Below are 21,543 nucleotides of genomic sequence, written 5' to 3'. Positions count from 1 at the left end.
AGCAGGGTTTAGTATGAACACTCTGCAGATACATAAACTAAGTCTCAAAAGGGACTTTCCCAGAACCATACACTTAGTAAGCTGCTGAGCCAAGAGTTCAACCTGGCAGTTTGAGTTTCAAGGTCAAGCCTGTTGGGTTTTGCTAAACTGCTAAGAAGCAGCCTGAGTCACAGGACTCTGATATTGGTTGCCCTTATTAACTGGATCTGGCCACTCAGGAAAAGCCAAGTGCCTTAGAAGCTTGAAGACATTAAGAACTGCTGGACACAAAAGTATCAGGAGATCCCACTTGATTAATATGTTTATGACCTTCTTGAGCAAGACTAAACACCCTAGGAATGCACAGCACCTTTAGAGAAAATTTCTCAAGCTGTGTTGCATAACCTGTACTCCTGAGGGGTATTATGGGTTGATCCACACACATGGGGAGAGGAGACTGAGCAGGGAAAAGCAGTGTTTCCTAGGTTGGGTGACTGTGAATAAAGCAGTCCAGCTCTGATTACAAGGGTGTGGGACCCGTCACAAAACGAACCTCCTTGAGTCCATCCGAACCCTTGTTGACCACAGGCCTCTCTCAGAATACAAAATTACCCCCAAGGAGTCAGAAACCATCTCCTCTTCCTCTCATGATTTCTTTGAACTACACTGCTAGCTTCCTATTTATCACCTCTGTGCTAATGTTCAGTTTTGCAAGCCAGGGGTCCTTTTGCAATTGTTTGAAAAGCTTGTGGGTGAGAAGCATCAGTTCCTGTTCCTTCACTATCAGCAGATTTCGCACAAATTGGTCAAAACTGGCACGCTTCCTTGTCTTTTGTCTTCCCAAAGAAAACAAGCACCTTAGACTATGTCTCATTAACCAATAAAATGTAGAGATGAAACTCTTCCTTCTAGGGAAGCTCACAGAGAAGCCATAACTCCAGCCCAGACAGAGTTAATTCCCTGAAAGTATCTGGGCCTGGGACAGGAGGAGATCCATGCTGCAGACCCAGGGGTAAGATAGCTGCTGTTTTTTCAACCCTTTCTCAGGTGTTGGAGTACACTTACTTATCAAGGACCTGAGGCCAGCCTTGGGTTGTCTGGAATCAGGATCTCTTTATGGGGACACTTAAGACTGGTGACTTCCACCAGATTGGTGTTTTCCTGAGCAGTGAGGTGGACTTCAGTCGAGTGAGCAATAGGGTGGCCCAGATGGGGAGCCAGCAGTTGGAGAGAGAGCAGCCCCCACCCCAGCCATCAAGGAGGATATAACCCCTCCACCTGTGGGGCCAGTGCCATTCTGGACACATGCTTGTAAGGGAGCCCCAGGCAAGTGATCAGAGGTTGGAGCAGAGCAGAGGCAGAGATGTACCTGGGGGCACATGCCAGGGTTTTAATTCAGACATCTGAGATGGAAGAAAGCAGACCAGTTCTGGGGTGCCTGGGTAGCTCAGACTTTGATGGTTAAGCATCTGACTTTGATTCAGGTCACCATCTCATGTCTTGTGAGTTCAAGCCCCAGATCGGGCTCTGTGCTGACAGCTCAGAGCCTGGAGCCTGCTTTGGATTCTCTGTCTCCCTCTCTCTCTCTGACCCTTCCCCATTGGTGCTCTGTCTCTCTCTCTCTCAAAAATAAATAAACATGAAAAAAAATTTTAAAAAGCACACCAGTTCTGATAATTCTCATACTTCCATTATGTGCTCATGTTTACAGCCCTCGGTCCAGTACCTAGCAGAGTCATAAGATAAAGTTGTCAGCTGAGCTGAGTCCAGATATCTACTCTTCTTAAGGAGTTCCAAATCACACTGTCCTTGCCCTTTGCTCTCTGATACATTCTCCCAATCAGGGCTTAGCCTCTTCCCTAGGCTGAGCTTCATACCTTTGAGGAACACTTTTCTGCCAGTGTAGCTCTCTCATAAGCCATAGGAGGGCAGACCTCAGAGAAAGGATATAGAGAGTCTGGACCTCCATAGTGCCCCCCACCATCGCGACCTCATCAGCAGTCAGGACCCCGCCCCTTAAGTGTCTAAAACAGGGGCTCCTCCTGCCTCTTTCCTTTCCCCAGCTGTAGGGCCACCACAGGGGACAGCCCAAGGTGAGACATTAAAGGGGCCTCAGACACCATTGAATGAACCTGGAAGGGGGGCAGCACTTTCCAGTCTCCTGTCCCTGGCCTTGGTCCCCAGCCTAATCCATGTCGGCCCTTTCAGGAGCTTTTAGTGGAAATTAGCCCAGACCCACAACGGAGTCTGCCAGGCATCCTCTTTTGCCAGCTCCTCCCACTGCTCTTTCATCCCCTCTTCTTTCAGACTGGGACCCTCCCCCCACCCCCATCAGCCACCAGGCCCATCTATAAACAGCCCTCCTCTCCTCCCAGCACACCTCTCTCACTCCTCCTTCCTTCCACCCCATCTCCACACCTCCCTCCCAGTCTTCTCTTTCTCCTGCCAAACCCCTGCCTTCAGGTCCCTCCTACCCCCCCTTTCTCCAAGGTAGAGGAAGAGAGAGCCCCAGACAGGACTGATGGCCATTCTCCACCCCCTTCTGTCTGTTCCCTCCCCACAGCTAGTATAGATTCTCCCTACAAAAGGCAGGAAGCAGAGTCTTTCTGAGACCAGCTGTTCTCACCCTCTCTTTCCTTTGCCTTCTGCTAACTAAACTGGACTGTGCTTTGCTCCCTCTTTCTTCAGGTGACAGTGGGTATCTGACGTGCCAGGTCCCCTACCTCATTCCCCACGGATGCTATGGGAAGTCCCAAGGGGCAAGAGCTCCAAAATATGGGGAGAGGAGCCTGGGACAACCCTGCCTACAGTGGTCCCCGGTCCCCACATGGGACACTGAGGATCTGCACCATCTCCAGTGTGATGCCCCCTGAATCCCAGCCCAAAAAGCCTGAAGATGGACCCCAAAAGAAGGCGTACAGGACCCTGGTGTCCAACTGCTGCTTCCAGATCTGCCGTGGCATCAGAGGTACCTGGTGGGAGGAGGGTTCTTTCAGGATACTGGAGTTAGAAGAGGGGTCCCAAAAGCTTTGGGGGGAGATGTGATCTGAAGAAGAGGTGGGATGTCAATATCTCTTTGGGCTTTATGAATTGTCTCTTAGAGCCGATGTCCCCAGAACACAGAGGCCAGTCTCATGGTCTCTCAGAGAGAGAGCCTGGTGCAGTCATCTCCATCTCTGGGGACCCAGAAAGGTATGTGGGAGTTAGCTTGAGGGAGGACATATTTGTGATGATACCCTAGATGGCCCCACCTGAAACAAGGACCTCCTTTCCAGGTCTTCATTCTCTTCTACCCAGTGTCTTTTCCACTATCTACCTCAGGGTGTTTGATGAAGGAGGGCAGGCTTGCGTGTGATTAGGGTAGCCAGATTCAGGAAGATAATAATAAGGTGATGTGTGAGGAGAGGGCCAGAGTAGAAATGGGAGTAAAGTCCAGGGACTGATGGGCCGGGCAACTGGGAGGAACCCTGCTCTTATGGATCCTAGATGTCTCTCCTATGTCCCTTAGGACTTTGGGGAACAACCCTGACTGAGAACACAGCTGAAAACCGGGAGCTGTATGTCAAGACCACCCTGCGGGAGCTTTTAGTATACATCGTATTCCTGGTGGACATCTGTCTCTGTGAGTAACATTTGTCTCTGTGTCTCTGTGAGAAGCATCTATGCATACAACATCTGTGTACACACTTCCGCAGCAGCACCTGTGGAGATGGCATCTGTGTGTGAGCAGGTCGTGTCCTGGGATTGGTTACCTTTTCAGTTAAAGATATTTTTATTAAAAAGAATTTGTCAGGGCATCTGGGAGGCTCAGTCATTTAAGTGTCTGACTCTGGTTCAGGTCATGATCTCCTGGTTCACGAGCTCTGTCCTGACAGTGCAGAGCCTGCTTGGGATTCTTTCTTTCTCTCTCTCTCTCTCTCTCTCTCTCTCTCTCTCTCTCTGTCCCTCTCTTGCTCATGCTCCTCTCACTCTCAAAATAAATAAAAATAAAATTTAAAAGAAATTTTTGTCACTGAGTTCAGGAGAAGAAGGCAGATTGTTAGAAAGCTATTTAAGTTGTTTTGTCAAGCATTATGAGGGGAATACAGTTTTTAAATTCAAGTTCCTGGCACCAGTTCAGCCACCACCATGTTCTGTTGGAAAGTGGAAGTTTTTACCCTTCTGTAAAATGTGGAAAATGGTTCCTTTCTATTTGGAACAAAAATAGTTTGGTGGGTTTTTTTTTTTTTTTTTTTTTTTATTTAAAATTTTTTTTTTTTCAACGTTTATCCATTTTTGGGACAGAGAGAGACAGAGCATGAACGGGGGAGGGGCAGAGAGAGAGGGAGACACAGAATGGGAAACAGGCTCCAGGCTCTGAGCCATCAGCCCAGAGCCCGACGCGGGGCTCGAACTCACGGACCGCGAGATCGTGACCCGGCTGAAGTCGGACGCTTAACCGACTGCGCCACCCAGGCGCCCCATAGTTTGGTGGGTTTTACATGGTTATTATGCTATGTCTGATCCCCGTTTCTTTAGAGGCAGAAGGAAAAAGGTTCAGCAGGCCTTGGAGCTCAGATTCCTGATAAAAGGGTTAAAGATGCAAGTGGTATGGTGGTCAATACAGCTAAGATTCTCCCATGTGAGAGACCACCATGCCACAGACATTGAAGCAAGCTTATCTGAAGTTCTGGGAACTTCCCAAACTGGGAAGGTTTGGTATCTAAGTTGAAAGAACCCAGTGAAAGGATGAAACACCGAGCCATTAAAGGATAGAGTCAAATAATTATAGATAATAACAAAGGTGCACCAAATAGATGGTATAAGGCCTATAGATAGGATGCTTTGTACATAGCCAATGGCTTCTTCCAAAACTTGCACAAGTGAATTTTAGCTAGTTTCGTGGAGTTGTGTGTGTACGTGTGTGTTAATTAAACTGAAGTTTGGACCCTACAACTAAGGTGCCTCCATTATTGCATGACCTTATACCCCACAGAAAGCTCTGTTCTTTTTAGGATGCACGAATCTTTTGAAAGTGTCTGAAAACATAAGTGTAGATGGAAAATGTCATCATCTTAGAGCCAACTACATTTATGTGAGCCCTGTAGGAAAACTGAGCAGAAAGCACTTTCTCTGCTTGCACTCTGTTGGGACTTACTCTGTGGGAATAGAAGGGGCAGTTCTGAGTGTTTACCATGGGTCATCAGCACAGAGTGAAAGGAGACAGTGTGTGCGGGAAACAACAGTCGACCAAGTGTACATTCTGTGGGGGCCATTTGATTCCTTTCAGCAAGTGACCATCAGAAATTCATTTGTTGACATATTGATTTTTTGTCTTAACCATCTGCTAGGAAGGAGTGTCCTCTCCTTTTTCAGATCCCATGATAGCAGCTGAAACCCGCAGGGAGAGCCTTTCTATATAAATGTCTCTATTTCCAGATTAGCCTCTGGAGCAAGATTGGGAGGTTCCTAGCTCCCCAGAGTTATAGTGAACCATTTCTGGCTCCTGTGTATGGAACCGAAGGGGGTTGAAGTTGGGTTTCTGGAAGCCCACTGAGAATATTTAGGGGCATTTTAATGCACTGGTGAATGCTAAATGGTCTGTGACTTGCCAAAGTCTGAGTCATAAACTCAGTCCAATAAGTGCAGAGTCCCTGAGCAGCCAGATTTAGAGGTTGTCCAGTTCAAGGACACAGAAATCCCTTCTCTATGATTCCTCCTGTGGTGCTCTGTCAGGTGGCCAACTAGCCCCATCCTGGGAAATATCCATGGGGATTTCACTGTTTCATGGGGAAACCCAGTCTACAGCTAGGCAGGTCTATTTCAGGGTGGCTATTGTGTTGTTCTATTAGGATGCTGTCTTCCAAGAGCTTCAATGACATGTGTTTGGAAATCCACCTTTATCAGTGTGCTTTTCCCTGTCAGTTCCTATGGATTCAGATGTTCCAGGACCCATATTTGGTATTAGGGTCAATACTGTGGCATAATGGAAAGATATGAAGGTTGGAGCAGACAAACTGGATTCAAATACCAGCTCTGGCACTTACTGGTTTTATAACTTTGGGCACTTTCTTGTTGCTAGAACAAGGATAATACTATTTGTCTTATGGAGATAACATATATAAATAATCTAACCCAGTCACTGATAGTAATTATCTTTGTATCATCTAGTGGAATTTCAATATACTCACTTGGTCCTCTAGAGTGGTTATAAAAAAAATACCTCTCAAGAAAGAAGCAAATCTGAAAAGGCTACATATTGTATGATTCTAACCGTATGATGTTCTGAGAAAGGTAAAGCTATGGAGATAGTAAAAGGATCAGTGGTTTCCAGGGATCCGAGAGGTGAGAGAGATGAGTAGGTGGTGTGCAGAGAATTTTTAAGGCAGTGAAACTACTCTGTATGATGATATTATAATAGATACCTGTCATTATACATTTGTCCAAACCCATATAATATACAACACCAAGAGTGAACACTGATGTAAAGTATGGACTTTGAATAATGATGTGTCGATGTAGAGTCATCGATTGTAATAAATGTACCACTCTGATGGATGATTTTGATAATGGGGGAGTCTGTCCATATGTGGAGGCAAAGGTATATGGGAAATCTCTGTATCTTCCACTCAGTTTTGCTTTGAACCTAAACCTGCTCTAAAAAAGTAAGGTCTATTTGGTTTGTGGTTGGCTTCACAGATAGGCATATAGGGCTAATATCATTTGAACAGCACCATTTAAGTTAAGACATTTTCTCCAGAAGACCTCGGTTTATCACTACAACCACATCCTTGTTGTTATTAACAGCACACACACCAACCTTTTACTGAATGAAAGCACTACACTATATACATTATCTTGTTGACTACTCACAGTGATTCTAGGATATTGGTTCTGTCATCACTCCCATTTTATAAATCCAGAAAGGTTTAGATATGTGAAATAGCTTGCCCAGGGCCATACAGTAACTAAGTGGCAGAAGCAGGGATCCAATTCAGTGACTGTTGGCTTCATTCAGTTATTGAGACTTTTAACTAGAATCTGCTACGGCCTCTCTGCATGTCAATGTGTTACACATTAATTTATTAACACCCATGAACATCTTAGCAAGGACAACTACCTATCCTACCTTAGGAGAAGCATAATTTTGAGAGAATTCTACCAGCTCGTTATTTTTCTTTCTTTTTACTGTTGTATTTTAAAAATGATATAAAAACATTAAAGAACATTTGAAATATAGGTCACCTATAATTGACCACCACAACCCCATAGATATTGTCACTTATCACCAGTCCTTATCCACATACTTACATATTTTACCTAGTTGTATCATATGGTTCCCTTCACTTACAATTGTATCTTAAATACTTCTTCATGTTCGTAAGCAGTTTTTATATTTTCATTTTAATGACTACAGTCACATCACAATTAACTATAATACTTCTCTTGTTGCCTCAGTATTTGCCAACTATAGGTAAATGTATGTATACTTGGTACTTTTTGCCATTTTTGTTAAATTATTTCCTTTGGAATTTCCAGGGAGGGAGATTACTAGGCCAAAAGATAGGAATACCTTCTTAATACTTGCTATGTGGTGTTATTTTTGCCTTTGTAAGGGATCATACAAATTTATGATGCCACTAGTACTCTGAGATCAGACCAATTTTGTTACAATCTCACCAACATTGGATATTCTCATTTGTAATTTTTGTTATTAAGTAGGCATAACATGGTACAATTTGCCTTAATTTGTCTTTGATTATCAGTGAGGATGGACAGTTTTCTCAAGCTTTAATTTATTATGTGTATCTACTTTTGTGTAAATTGTTTAAGGAAGGCATGTTTTAAGAGGGACAAGAGGGGCGCCTGGGTGGCGCAGTCGGTTAAGCGTCCGACTTCAGCCAGGTCACGATCTCGCGGTCCGTGAGTTTGAGCCCCGCATCAGGCTCTGGGCTGATGGCTCGGAGCCTGGAGGCTGTTTCCGATTCTGTGTCTCCCTCTCTCTCTGCCCCTCCCCCGTTCATGCTCTGTCTCTCTCTGTCCCAAAAATAAAATAAAAACGTTGAAGAAAAAAAAAAAAAAAATTTAAAAAAAAAAAAAAAAAAAAAAAAGAGGGACAAGAGAGGGGATGGGGGGTGAAGTTTGGCACATTAGACCCTAGGTGAGGGACCAACCACCAGGAGGCTCATTTCCAGGATTTGGGTTCCTGGGGCTAGGAAAAATAGCCTACTTTGGCCTGGGACAGGCCCTCATAAACTATGGTGGGCAGCCATACTGACCACATTCCTTTTCCCGTATGCTTTATTCTAGGACCTGGGTGGCGCTAGATACCAGAGCTATTAGGAGTTTCATCAGCTAAAATAGAGCTATCTTTTTTATGCAGGCAGTGTGGGTGAAACATCAGTCTTCCCACAATAACCCTATCAGTTGGGCAGCCTTTTAAGTCTTACAAAGAGCTTTTACACCTATTATCTCATTTGGTCTTGACAACAATCCTGTAAAGAATAGATATTACTTCCATTTCACAGATTAGGAAACCGTTATTATTGTCATTATGAATAGTTCAGGAACGATCAGTAATTCAGAACAGTCCCTGATGGGTGGATTTTGTCCTATTCCTCTACATAGAAAATGCTGGAGAATGATCTTCTTGCCTCCACTCCTCCCCTCCCACCATCCTGATATTTATGAAAGGGCTTCCAGCGCTTTGTCTTCTTGGCAGGATGGCTGTAGCCTTTTGTTGTTGGAGGAAACATTGAAGGTCTTTGTATGAAAACAATGGCTGTTTGTTTTAGGAGACAGTATTGTTATCTCAAAGGTGCACCTGGGACTGGCCCTGTATAGGAGCGGCTCTGAGACAGGACACGGCTGGGTCTGGTCACCATGCAGTTGGGGAGGAGGGCACAGACCCTCAATCTTTGGTGACTTGTGCCTCCACACCAACTAATGTCAACTGGATGCTCTTTATTCATCAATGGTTGTAAGGAAATGCCTATCTCTGTTCACTCTGCCTTTTTTGAGTGGATCTCAAGGATCTGTTCATAGATTGGTAGAATCCTGCATTAACAGGAGAAGTTGAAGTAAATTTGGAGGCTAGGAAGAAGATGTCCTTCTTTTTTGCTTTATTGAGATATAATTAACATACAACATTGCATTCATTTTAGGTGTAAAACATGATTTCATATATGTATGTATTGGGAAATGATCTCCAAATTAGTTTAGTTAACACTCGTCACCATAGTTACTTTTTTTCTTATAATGAGGATTTTTAAGATTTAATCTCTTAGCAACCTTCAAATATACAATACCGTATTGTTAACTATAGTCATCATGCTGGACTTATTAATCTTATAATTGGAAGTTTGTACTTTTGACCACCTTCACTGATTCCACTTCCCCTCTCATCCCCCTGTATCTGACAACCACCAATTTATTCTCTGTATCTATGAGTTTGTTGGGTTTTGTTTCTGATTTTTGTTTTAGACTCCACATATAAGTGACATCATACAGCATTTGTTTTTCTCTGTCTGACTTACTTCACTTAGTGTAATGTCCTTAATGTCCATCCATTATGTTGCAAATAGCAGGATTTCCTTTTTTGGTGGCTGAATAATATTTCATTGTACATATGTACTGTATTTTCTTTGTCCATTCATCTGTCAATGGACACTTAGGTTGTTTCCATGTCTTGGCTATTGTAAATAAAGCTGCAAGGAGCATAGGGGTGCAGATATCTGTTTGAGATAGTGATATCATTTTCTTAAGATAAATACCCAGAAGTGGATTTGCTGGACCATATGGTAATTCTAGGTTTTCTTTTTTAATTTTTTTTAACACTTATTTATTTTTGAGAAACAGAGCATGGGCAGGAGAGAGGCAGAGAGAGAGGGAGACACAGAATCCAAAGCAGGTTCCAGGCTCTGAGCTGTCAGCACAGAGCCCGATGCGGGGCTTGAACTCAGGAACCGTGAGATCATGACCTGAGCTGAAGTTAGACGCTTAACTGACTGAGCCATCCAGGCTCCCCTGGTAGTTCTAGTTTTAATTTTTTGAGGAACGTCCGTAGAAAATGTCTTTCTTGACTGGACATTCCTAGAATTGGCAAGGAAAGGAACAGAAACATTGGAGGTTCAGGAAATGTCTGTGGGTGAGCTCCTATACCCTATGTGACTGTAAGGATGGAAGAAGATAATTGGTCACATAGAATCATGATGTTAGTGAAGGTATGTTGGTGATGGGAAGAGCATGGGACCTGGAATAAGACGACATGGTTCAAATGACAGTACAACCAGTTATTAGCCATTGCCTTTAGCAAGATAGTTCAAGATACATAAATCCCTGGAAACCCTGATTTCTTTACATATCAGATGATGGTAATGACCACCTCTGTAAGATTGGTGGAAAAGAAGTAAGTACAAATAGAACAGTGCCTGGCATATAGTAGGCTTTTAATAAATACCAGTTTATTTCGTTTATAAGTTAGGAAATAATTGAAATGTAAAGTTTAACCCACTGGAAGCCTGAGATCTGAGAAAAGCCTGAGAAGGCATCAGGATAATGCTTATGAAGGATCGGAAAGACTAGGCCCTCTAGAAACAGTTGCTGGCGATCAAGTTTGGCCATGGCTAGGAAAAGCATGAAATCATGAAATCATGAAAAGCATGATTTCATGCTTTTCCTAGCATGCTCAGTTACCTATGGCCCACCCAGACACAGAAAGTTACAAAGTCCTTCTGGTACTAGGGTGAAGTGATCTGAGCCAGCTCTAGCTAAATAATAGGGATTTAGGCCCACTAGCACACTTTGGCCTATATTTACCGTAGTAGAATTCCCTGGTGCCCCAGAATTCTGAGGGCCTGGATCGCTGTTACAAGACTGGTGAGCCTGGACATATCTTGTTGTCCAATGCTAGATGATAACCTGTCATTTAGTTTTCCCCCTCATGAGGCTGTCACTGGTCTCTAGGAATACAGTAGTACATTTAAGTGCCAGTTCTTGGAATCAGGGAAAGGCTTTTTACCTACAACTATGCTTTGATCAAGTACAAAGAGCAGGCAGCAGTAGCTGATAAAATCTAGCTATTCTAGAGTTTTATAGATGAGCTCAGTTTGGGGCACTGCTGGTGTGAGTAGCCAGAGAAAGAACATGTAGCTCTCATTCATAAAGCATGAGTCTGAGTATTGACTCTGCCTCTTGCCAATTGAATGACCCTGAGCAGACCATATAAATTTGAATTTCATGATTCATAGTGTTAAAAAGAAAGCCACAGGACCCAAATGGTGTCACTTAGGTTAAGGCCCCACGTCAGTAAATGAAGACTTACTACCTGACCCAATTGCGTTTCAACCTCCCAAAAATGTAATCTTTAACCAGTTGCCATGGGAATTGCCTGGCCAACACTAGGAAATTTACTGATAGGTCCCTTCTGTTCCGCATAGAAGGGCGATCTTGCCTAAACCAATGGCTTCTTTGCTAATAATTTCCTTTTTCCACTCCCTCTTTAAAAACCTTTCCTTTTCTGCAGCCCTTTGGAGCTCCCCTCTACTTGCTAGATGGGACGCTGCCTGATTCACAGATCAATTAATAAAGCCAATTAGATCTTTAAAATTTACTTGACGGAATTTTGATATTTAACAATAGGAAAACTGCTCGTGGGCAAAGTGGGATAGTTAGACCATGTCTGACAAGCTGTTGGGAGGTATTGCATGAGAAAATGCTTTGAAAACAATGAAACATGGTACACAGGTAAGGGATTATAATAACGCTGCTAATAATTTCCTTATGCTATTCGGTGGTGGCAACAGTAAGTCTATGATTTTAAGTTCAAGTAGATCGTTAGACCTGTGTGGAGGTTCTAGTCACAGATAAAAGGCAAAGGGCAATATTGTCAAAGTTGTGCTCCAAGGACCCTGGGGCCTCCTGAGACCCTTTCAGGGGGTTTGTGAGGTCCTCCCTTACCAAATTACATGTCTGAGAGAGGTCATATTTTCTTCATATATGTTTCTTTTTTTAAATTTTTTTTTCTTTCACATTTATTATTGAGAGACAGAGAGACACAGAGCATGAGCAGGGGAAGGGTAGAGAGAGGGGGAGACACAGAATTTGAAGCAGGCTCCAGGCTCTGAGCTGTCAGCACAGAGCCTGATGCAGGGCTCAAACTCACAAACTGCGAGATCGTGACCTGAGCCGAAGTCGGTAGCTTAACCAACTGAGCCACCCAGGCGCCCCTCTTCAAATATATTTCAACCAAACAACATACAACAACATGTTGAATTCTGAAGCAGATGTGAGAATCCAGCAGTGTTCTTTAAAGATGGACATTAAACAGGCTTGCAAAAGGGTTAAACAATCCCATTTTCCTCACCAAATTTATTTGTTTTGTTTTAGAAAATAATTGCTTTTCATAAAAATATGTTGTCTATGTTTATGTATATTGGGTTTGTTATTGTTTAAAAATGAATCATTAGGGGCGCCTGGGTGGCGCAGTCGGTTAAGCGTCCGACTTCAGCCAGGTCACGATCTCGCGGTCCGTGAGTTCGAGCCCCGCGTCAGGCTCTGGGCTGATGGCTCGGAGCCTGGAGCCTGTTTCCGATTCTGTGTCTCCCTCTCTCTCTGCCCCTCCCCCGTTCATGCTCTGTCTCTCTCTGTCCCAAAAATAAATAAAAACGTTGAAAAAAAAATTAAAAAAAAAATGAATCATTATTGTAAATGCTTAAATTTTTCCTCAGTTTTAATTTCTGTAAGGTAATTATTGTTAGATACAACCCAAATTAAAACCTTTTTGAGTTCCTAATAATTTTTAGGAGTCACAAAAGTGTCCTGAGAACAAAATGTTTGACAACCACTTGTTTAGAGAATGAGTCTCAGCTAGTCAAATCATATTGTTTCTCAGCATGGAGTGTTCAACAAATGAAATATTGAGAGCTTATTAGCAAAACATTCAAACTAAGGACAAGATCCTGGCTATTCACACATTCATTCTTTCAAATATTTATGAAGTCCTATTACCTCGGTCAACTATTAAAGGCTTTCAGATACATGAGATACATCCTCTGCCTTCAGGGAGCAAGGGAAGCCAACACATAAACCGACAGTGACACACGGATAGAGAGGTGCTCCAGGGTGACAGCAAGGTGGACAGAAGGTTCAGAGAGACCTGGGAACTCTCGCAGGTCTCAGAAGCAAGCAAGTATTCAAGTCTGAGGAAACCCAGTCATTGCCATTTGTGTGTGTGTGTGTGTTGCTGTTGTTTTGTTTTAACATTACTGGCTCTCAGCCTGGAGTAGGCAGGGGTGGGAGCAAGAGCCAACTGAGGCCTCAGGCTATGAATATGCAAGAGCTTTGCCAGAGTCAGAGTCTGGAAGGGCAATGAAAGGAAAATATAAAACAGTGTTTCTCCTCATTCCATTCCAAAAGAATTCTACCCCTTGCCCCCCAAAACCCTGGGAATATCTTTATTAAAAGTTTAACTAATACATAGTTCTTTGTTAAAAACAAAAGACAAATAATATGGAAAATGTTAAAGGCCACTATTATTAAACACTGTAAATAGTTTGGTATATATCATTTCAGCCATTTTCCAGGCGCTTATATTTGAATTTTAGTGAAATGCACTCATTTTATATAATCCTCTAGAGAATGCTCTGAGGATTTAACCCTTCCCTCATTTCTAGGTCGCAACTTTCTTCTGCCTACTGTCCATTTTAAGAAACATGAGACATTTGGAATCCAACTTTATATAAATGACCTAATAGAGTTCATTAGAACGTGTGAGTAGAAGGAGGAATTGCCCAAGAAGAACAGCAACAATAAGAGGATTTCTTCTTTTTTTCAAGTTAATTATTTATTTGGAGAGAGAGAGAGAGAGAGGTACATGAGCAAGGGAGGGGCAGGGAGCAAGGGAGAGAGAGAATCCCAAGCAGGCTCCACGTTGTCAGCACAGAACCCAACGTGGGGCTTGGTCCCATGACCATGAGATCATGACCTGAGCTGAAATCAAAGTCAGATGCTCAACTGACTGAGCCATCCAGGCACCCACGTCTTTCCTGAGCCCCTCAGGAAACGAGGATTTCTTTTTTCTTTTTCTTTTTTTCTAAGAGGATTTCTTAACAGGGCACTTCCTACTGAGAAAAGGAAAAGGATTTTATATACTCAGTAAATAGTTTTAACTAAGAGATCTGTGATTAGATTTGACTTTTCTTAACATCGGAATTTTGTGTTGTCAGTTTGTTGACTTCAACTCTTTTTCCGTAATTTTCCTAGAAAAATTCCTTTTCCAAAGTACCCATCTGACGTGGAGGTATTCATATGAAACATTCACAGGAGTTTATTTCTCTCTCTCGTAACATTCTGAGGTATGAGAAGCCCTGGACTAGTATGGGGCTCCACAGTCACATGGAGCCCAGGTTGCTTCTACCTCACTGCATTGCCATTTCCAACGTATGCCTTCTACCTCATGCTCCAGCTCCTGCTCTTATGTGCATATTACAGCTGTCAGGAAGTAGGAAAGTAGAAAAGGAAAGTACATTCCATCCTTTTAAGGACATGAGCCGGAAGTTGTAAGTGGAAGCCTACTACTGCACTCACATTCCACTGACCAGAACTTGTTCAGGCACCATAACTAGCTGCAAGGGAGGCTGGGTAATGTGGTATTTAGATGGGAGCCATGTGCTTCTAGATAAAATTACATGATCATGTAAGAAGGGGAGGAAAGGTATTGAGAAATGACTAGTAGCCTATGCCAAATAGGGGGAGAACTCTTGCCCATAATTTGACATGGGAGTGGCAACAATTAATGGAACCCAGAGAAACCAAGGCACTTATAACCTCCCTGATACAAAATCACCAGGGAGGCTGATGAGGCCTGATAGTTTTCCACCATGAGTGGGTATTAAAGTATTTCACTAAACTATTGTGAAACTATTATCAGAGACTGTTGCAGAGGCATAAGAAGTGACAGTTTCAGGGTTCTTTATTTTATTTCACAAGAAAGAAGAATCACCCTGGAGGAGTTAGCATAAAACAAACTTCCCTCCCTCTCAAATTATATGACCAAAGCCAAACTGGATCCAGTGTGCTAAGAAATAGGTAGAGATGTTTCAGAGAGCTTCTCAGCAATCCCGGTGATAAGAGGGGCTCAGGAAGAGGCCATCCAAGTAACCACAGGGTAAATTTTTAGAATTGCTAAAGCCCAAGGAACTTCCAACCCTTCAACAATTGGAAGATTGATGGAACAGTGGAAGTTCTATCCGCACAATGACTGTCAGGGCTGGGTTTAGGGTGGAGGGAAGAGACCTCCAGATCGCTAGAAAAAATCCTTGCTTTTCCTCACAGCTATCCAGGTTAGGAAGGAGTAGTTGTCTTTTGAGTTTCAAAAACTTGAAGGCACAGAGTTTCCAACAGAGGAGTAGTATTGAAATATAAAGGAATTATAATTATACACTCGCTGGCAGAAGCACCCCAGCTTTTCAAGGTTCTTTGTCATTTAGTTGGCACTCTCCTGCCCAAGGAGAGGGCTGCTAGAAAATAACAGCTAAGTTCCATTAAATAGTAATTAGGACCAAGGAAGGAGCTCAGTAGCATATGATGGCCTAGATGGCAATCACCTGGGGAGCTAGGCACACAAAGAAACTGCTGACTTCTTGTTACTGCTCTGAGCTGGGAAGGTCTTCCAGCAGTTCAAAAGAGAGGACTTAATACTCAGTCTCTACTATAAATATTGGAATGGATAAAATCAGGTTATTACCCAAGCTCATGATGATGGTGGTGATTAATAATTATTACAGTTATGCTTCTTTAATAATAATAATAATATATTATGCCCCACCTGAGCCAGCTTACATTAAAGGCACCTGAGCCAGCTCAAAGGCACATGAGCCAGCTTACATTAAAAAGCACAGGATACAGGAGTGCCTGGGTGTCTCAGTCAGTTAAGCATCCAGCTCTTGATTTCGGCTCAGTCATGATCTCATGGTTGTGGGATTGAGCCCTTTGTTGGGCTCTGCACTGATGGTGTGGAGCCTGCTTAGGATTCTCTCTCTCCCTTTCTCTCTGCCCCTCTCCCACTTGCACTCTCTCTGCCTCTCTCAAAATAAATAAATACACAGTTTCTCAAAGGCACGGATGCAATAAAATATAGCCAATTAGAACTATAATTTTTTTTAAAAAATTTTTTTAACGTTTATTTATTTTTGAGACAGAGAGACAGAGCATGAACAGGGGAGGGGCAGAGAGAGAAGGAGACACAGAATCTGAAATGGGCTCCAGGCTCTGAGCTGTCAGCACAGAGCCTGACGCGGGGCTCGAACTCACGAACCGTGAGATCATGACCTGAGCCGAAGTCGGACGCTTAACTGACTGAGCCACCCAGGTGCCCCTAGAACTATAATTTAAAAACTTGGCAAAAGAAATGGGAAAACATAGGGGGGAAGACACCTTGTACCAGAAAACTTAAGATGAACAAAAGTACTGCAAATAAGAACAAAGCCTGAGATTCTTGGCACCCAAAGCAAGAAGAAAACATAAACAGGCTGCGCAGTTCTCACTGGTAAGAAAAAGCACACCAGTTAATAAGGAGACCCTAGTTCTGGGAACAATTGGCTTTGTTGGGTTTTATATGAGACATGGAATATCATAATGGATAAAAGCAATGTTAAAGACTGAAGCTACTCTTCTTTTGGCTGTCTTTTATATCTGCCTCCTTTAAAATCCATATTAAATTCTCATTCTTACATAATTTTTAGGAGTAGCGATATACTATACAGACATATGTACACATTTGTGTATGTATATATGCATATAGGCATATATATCCATATATATATGCTTATACATACACACACATATGTGTGTGTAAATTTTTATTGTATTCTGGAGACCTGGATTTACCCAGAAATAAAGCTTGGAGAGCCTTGAGGAATTAATTGTAGGTATGTTCCTAGAATATCATCATCAGTCGGTTTAGTCAGTAAGCCTCCTTTAATACAGGGTGATTAATGTATTTTAATTAATGTAGATTTGGCACGAATAAGCTAAAGTCATTGGCTGCTCTCCAGAGATGTTCCAACAGTAGCAGAAGCCTTTCTACCTCTATTTTCTTGGAAATAATGCCATCTTTTTGAAAATGTCATCGTTTCCACATAAGTAAGGATCACATTACAAGGGAATAAAATGCAGCGAAACTGGCTTAAACCATATGGGATTTATTGTCTAGGTAATGAAAGTCCAAAGGAGGGTAGGGTTCAAGGATGACCCATCCAGTGACTTAATCATCAAAGACCTGTCTATTTCTATTATTCAATTCTGCCAGCTGCACAGATTCATCTTAGGGCTGAATCCTCTGGGACTTTCTCATTCATATCTATTATAAGAGAGAAGGTCTTATAAAAGACTCCAGAAGTCTCTCTTCATGACTCCTTTTTTTTTAAGTTTATTTATTTATTTTGAGAGAGAGAGCCAAGTGGGGGGAGGAGCAGAGAGAGAGAATGAGAGAGAGAATCCCAAGCAGGCTCCATGCTGTCATCACAGAGCCCAACGTGGGGCTTGATCCCATGAACCATGAGATCATGACTTGGAGTTGAAATCCAGAGTTGGCTGCTCAACCGAGCCACCAAGGTGCCCCTCTTTGTGATTTCTTGACCTGAAATGTGTTACATGCTCATCCCTTAACCTGTAATGGGGCCAAGGAAGGGGTATTCGTGGATTAGTTTAGGTCTAAGCTTCCCGCCCAAATCCAAGAGCCAGGGTTGAATTCAGCTTCTAGCAACATTCATGAGATGATCCACAGAGGTGTGATATCTCAAATAAAATCATGGTATTAACCAAGAGAAGATCTTAAGGAAGCAGTCACAAAGTCTAGTACAGCATCCAGCACCTGGAAATTTTAACCTATGACTTGGAAACAAATAGGAGGAAAGATTTTTAAAAATAATTTTATGATTTTTATATTGCATTATTATTATAGCATTAATTGAACTCCATGGGAATGAAGAGAAATAAAATCCACCTATTGCTCTACTCATTCATTGAAAAGTCCATTTTTCCTTCAAGTTTTTACATACCTAGTATTTTTGTAAAGTATTTAATTGTCATGATGACAAAGAAACAATTTTGCATTCTATGTTTATTACCATTTCAATGGCTTTGTAACACTCCATTGTTGTGGAGTGACTCGATCATATCATAGTTTACTTCAATATTGCCTCTTTGTAGGATATTTAAGTTGTTTACAATCTTTTGACACTATAAATAACCCAGGTAACATTTTTGTACATGTGAGTTTTTCCTTCTTTGGGCTCACCTATGTCCAAGTATGACTCTTCATACAGATTTATATACAATTATCTGTTATTGTTTATACTAGAATGAAGGACTTTGGAGCTTCTTTTAAGATGGTGATGTTTTGAGTTTACTAATAGCTTTTTGCAATTCACCTCCTAACTCAGATATTGGACTCTTTAAATAGAGTTTTCTTATAAGGGCACCTTATAAACTTGCAAAATACTAAACATTTGGCTTGATTTTTGGAAGGAGAGTTAGAGTCCCTAATCAGAAGGATTTGAGTGGTAGAGGATATATTAGTGTAATGTAGAGTGATGGCTAAATTCATGGTCTTTGGAGTAAGGCAGACCTGGGTTTGAATAGAAGTTCTACTCACTTGCTGTATGATCTTTGGACAAGTTATTTAACAGCATAAAATGCAGATGGTAGTTCCTACTTTCTGAGGTTTTTTTAGGCTTATGGGAGACAATGTGTGCAAAGCCCAGTGCATAATGTGTCAGTAATGGAGGTTATTATTATTTAGCAACTGTGAATTTGATCTGAGGCCAAGGTTAAAAGGCATGATATAGTGTATGCAAGAGAACTTAGTTCTGTCCAAGAGGGGAAAAAAAAATCAGATACTCTGTGCTGGGTGGTGAGCCACCACCTGGTCTCTGAATCTTCTTCATAGTATTCTCAAGCAGTCATTGTCCAGTGTCTGAAAATGTCCTGAAGTGAGGCCCTTACTCTATCAAGAAGGAAGTAACGTACTGACATATGGACATTCAATATACTTGCTCGAATTCTGTCTGATTCCTTCCAGCTCCGACCCATTCCCTTGTCTAGTGTTGCCTTTTGAAACAAACAGAGCAATTCCACTCCTTCACTGGATCTTAAAGGAAGGAACCAGGAAGGCTGCTTGCAGGAGCCCACACCACGTGATCCTCAGTAGGCAGTCCTCACGGACACTGCTGGAGATGAAATGGGTGTGGGTGAAATGATCCATTTCATAATTTGAAAGCACTAGTAGCTAGGATGTTCTGCCTTTTATGGAGCTTACATTTTCCCTCCTGTTACTTCTACGCCTTGAATATAGATGGGTCCTAGGAGCAGAAAAGAATTAGTTTACTAGGGAAGCAGATAGATTTGCATTTGAATCCTGGCTCCATGGGCAAGTTATTTCAGCTATCTGACACTGGAAAATGGGGATAATAATAGCACCAAATACGTAGTGCTATTGTGGAATTAAATGCAATAGGTGTGTCAAAACTTAGCATAGGGCATATAATAGATGTTTTCAGGTAGTAAATAGCTGGTCTTTTATTTCTCCTGATATGGAGAAGGGTGGTGGTAAAATGGATATGCTGAGTCCCTGTCAGATTCAGAAATCTCTGAACCAGGTGTTCCACTTAGGCAAGCTGGTTCTTTAAAGGAAAGTCAAATGATTTACTTCAATGGTAATTAATGGGGTCAAGTGGGGGAAAGGAGACACAGGAAAGATCAACAAGTTGTTTTCAATCTTTTTCTCCTACAACATGCTGGAGGGATATGGTCCCCTCCAGTAACTGCCAGTGGCTCCCTAGGGCAATGGATTCAGTGATTTTCCCTTGGTGGTGAGAAGGGGCTATTCTAAGAGGGCTGTGTAGTTTGTCAAAGCTTTCATATCCCAAAGGGGTTCTGAGAGTCCTTTGGGAAAGATGTTATTTCTTCTTCCCCACTCCCAGTCTTTTTTTTTTTAATGTTTATTTATTTATTTTGAGAGAGAGAGAGAGCACAAGCAGAGGAGGGACAGAGAGAGAGACACATACACAGAATCCGAAGCAGGCTCCAGGCTCTAAGCTATCAACTCAAACCCATGAACCATGAGATCATGACCTGAGCTGAAAGTTGGGTGCTTAACTAACTGAGCCACTCAGGTGCCCTGTACTTCCAGTCTTGAGAATCACAGAAACAGACAATAGGAAACCCCCTGCCTTCTTGACGAGGCTATCAAAGACAAATGGGATTATATAGCAAAAGGTCATGGCAGTCATGACAGTGATTCTAGTGCAGTCCCAGAACCAGTAGCATCAGCAATACATGGGAATGTATTGGAAATGAAAATTATTGAGCCCTGGGGCACCTGTGTGGCTCAGTCAGTTAAACATCTGATTCTTGATTTAGGCCCAGGTCATGATCTTACAGATGGCAAGATCAAGCCCCGTGTCAGGCTCCGCACTGTTAGCACAGAGCCTGCTTCGGATTCTCTCTCTTTCTCTCTGCCCCTTTCTTGCTCACACAAACACACACACTCTTTCTCAAAATAAATAAATAAAAATTAAAAAAAGAAAATTATCATGCCCCATATAGACCTACATCAATCTCTGTTTTAATAAGCCTTCTAAGTAATTCTGATGCATGCTGCAGTTTCCATATCATATTATGAGACATAGGAGCTGAAATCATCACTCAATCTAGCAATCCTGGACTTCTCCTGCCCTGCTTTTGGGTTTAGATTGCCGCAACCTCTAAGCCTCGTATTCATCTGGTGTTCTGGACAGTTGACATGTTAGGAAAATTGATTTGTTCCACCAACATTTCTACCATCACATTGCGTAAGGGTTGCTGACTTTACTTGCTTCATACATCAGCCAAGGACTGGCTTTGTTTCTCTTACCTGAGACTTTATGAATTTATTCCTCTCTTTGGACTAAATATTCTAGCCTCTTTCCATCTATTAAATAGGAATTATCCTTGACTATTTTATGATATTGCTGGTATGTGTCAAATATGGAGCCATAACACCTTATTTAGTTTGAAAATTATTCATTTATTTCATTCTACTCTACATGGCAATTTTCCCCCCACTTTTGGTTCAGCCCAACAAACACTTATTGAAAAACTATTAAATACCAGGCACCATGCTAAATGAATGAGTCATAGTCCTTGTCCCCTCAGGAGCATATAGTGGGATGACTAGAACTGGTTGTTAAGCACCCACTGTGTTCAATGCATTCTAAAGACATCATCTTTTATCTTCATAATATTACAAGAAAGACATTGTATTCCCCCATTCAGATGAGGAATCTGAGACTCAGAGCCCAAGTCTATACTGTAAGTGACAGAGCTAGGATTTGAACCTAGGTCAATCTGGCTTCAAAGCTCATGCTTATTCTACAAGTTCATTCTGAGTGCATACATGATCAGGGTAGGTCAGCATACTATTAAAAGATTCTATTCTGATGGAACTGGAGGGTATTATGCTAAGCGAAATCACTCAGTCACAGAAAGACAAATATCATATGATTTCACTCATATGAGGACTTTAATATACAAAACAGATAAACA

General features: G+C 42.1%; 1 protein-coding gene across 1 annotated transcript in view; it reads left to right on the top strand.

Annotated features, from left to right (window-relative positions):
* Positions 1–21,543, top strand: part of PKD2L1 (polycystin 2 like 1, transient receptor potential cation channel) — a 35,737-nt gene that overhangs the window by 1,732 nt on the left and 12,462 nt on the right. The window contains exons 2-3 of the mRNA XM_047073308.1: positions 2,668–2,947; positions 3,488–3,601. Coding sequence (XP_046929264.1) covers positions 2,722–2,947; positions 3,488–3,601 — 340 coding nt within the window. The 5' untranslated portion in view covers positions 2,668–2,721. The remainder of the gene's footprint in view (positions 1–2,667; positions 2,948–3,487; positions 3,602–21,543) is intronic.

Source organism: Lynx rufus, unplaced genomic scaffold, assembly GCF_022079265.1.
Source record: "Lynx rufus isolate CCGP_SWC_20201006 ecotype Redwood Valley unplaced genomic scaffold, mLynRuf1.p SCAF_11, whole genome shotgun sequence".
Classification (NCBI taxonomy): domain Eukaryota; kingdom Metazoa; phylum Chordata; class Mammalia; order Carnivora; family Felidae; genus Lynx; species Lynx rufus.
This window is presented reverse-complemented; position numbering and strand designations above follow the sequence as displayed.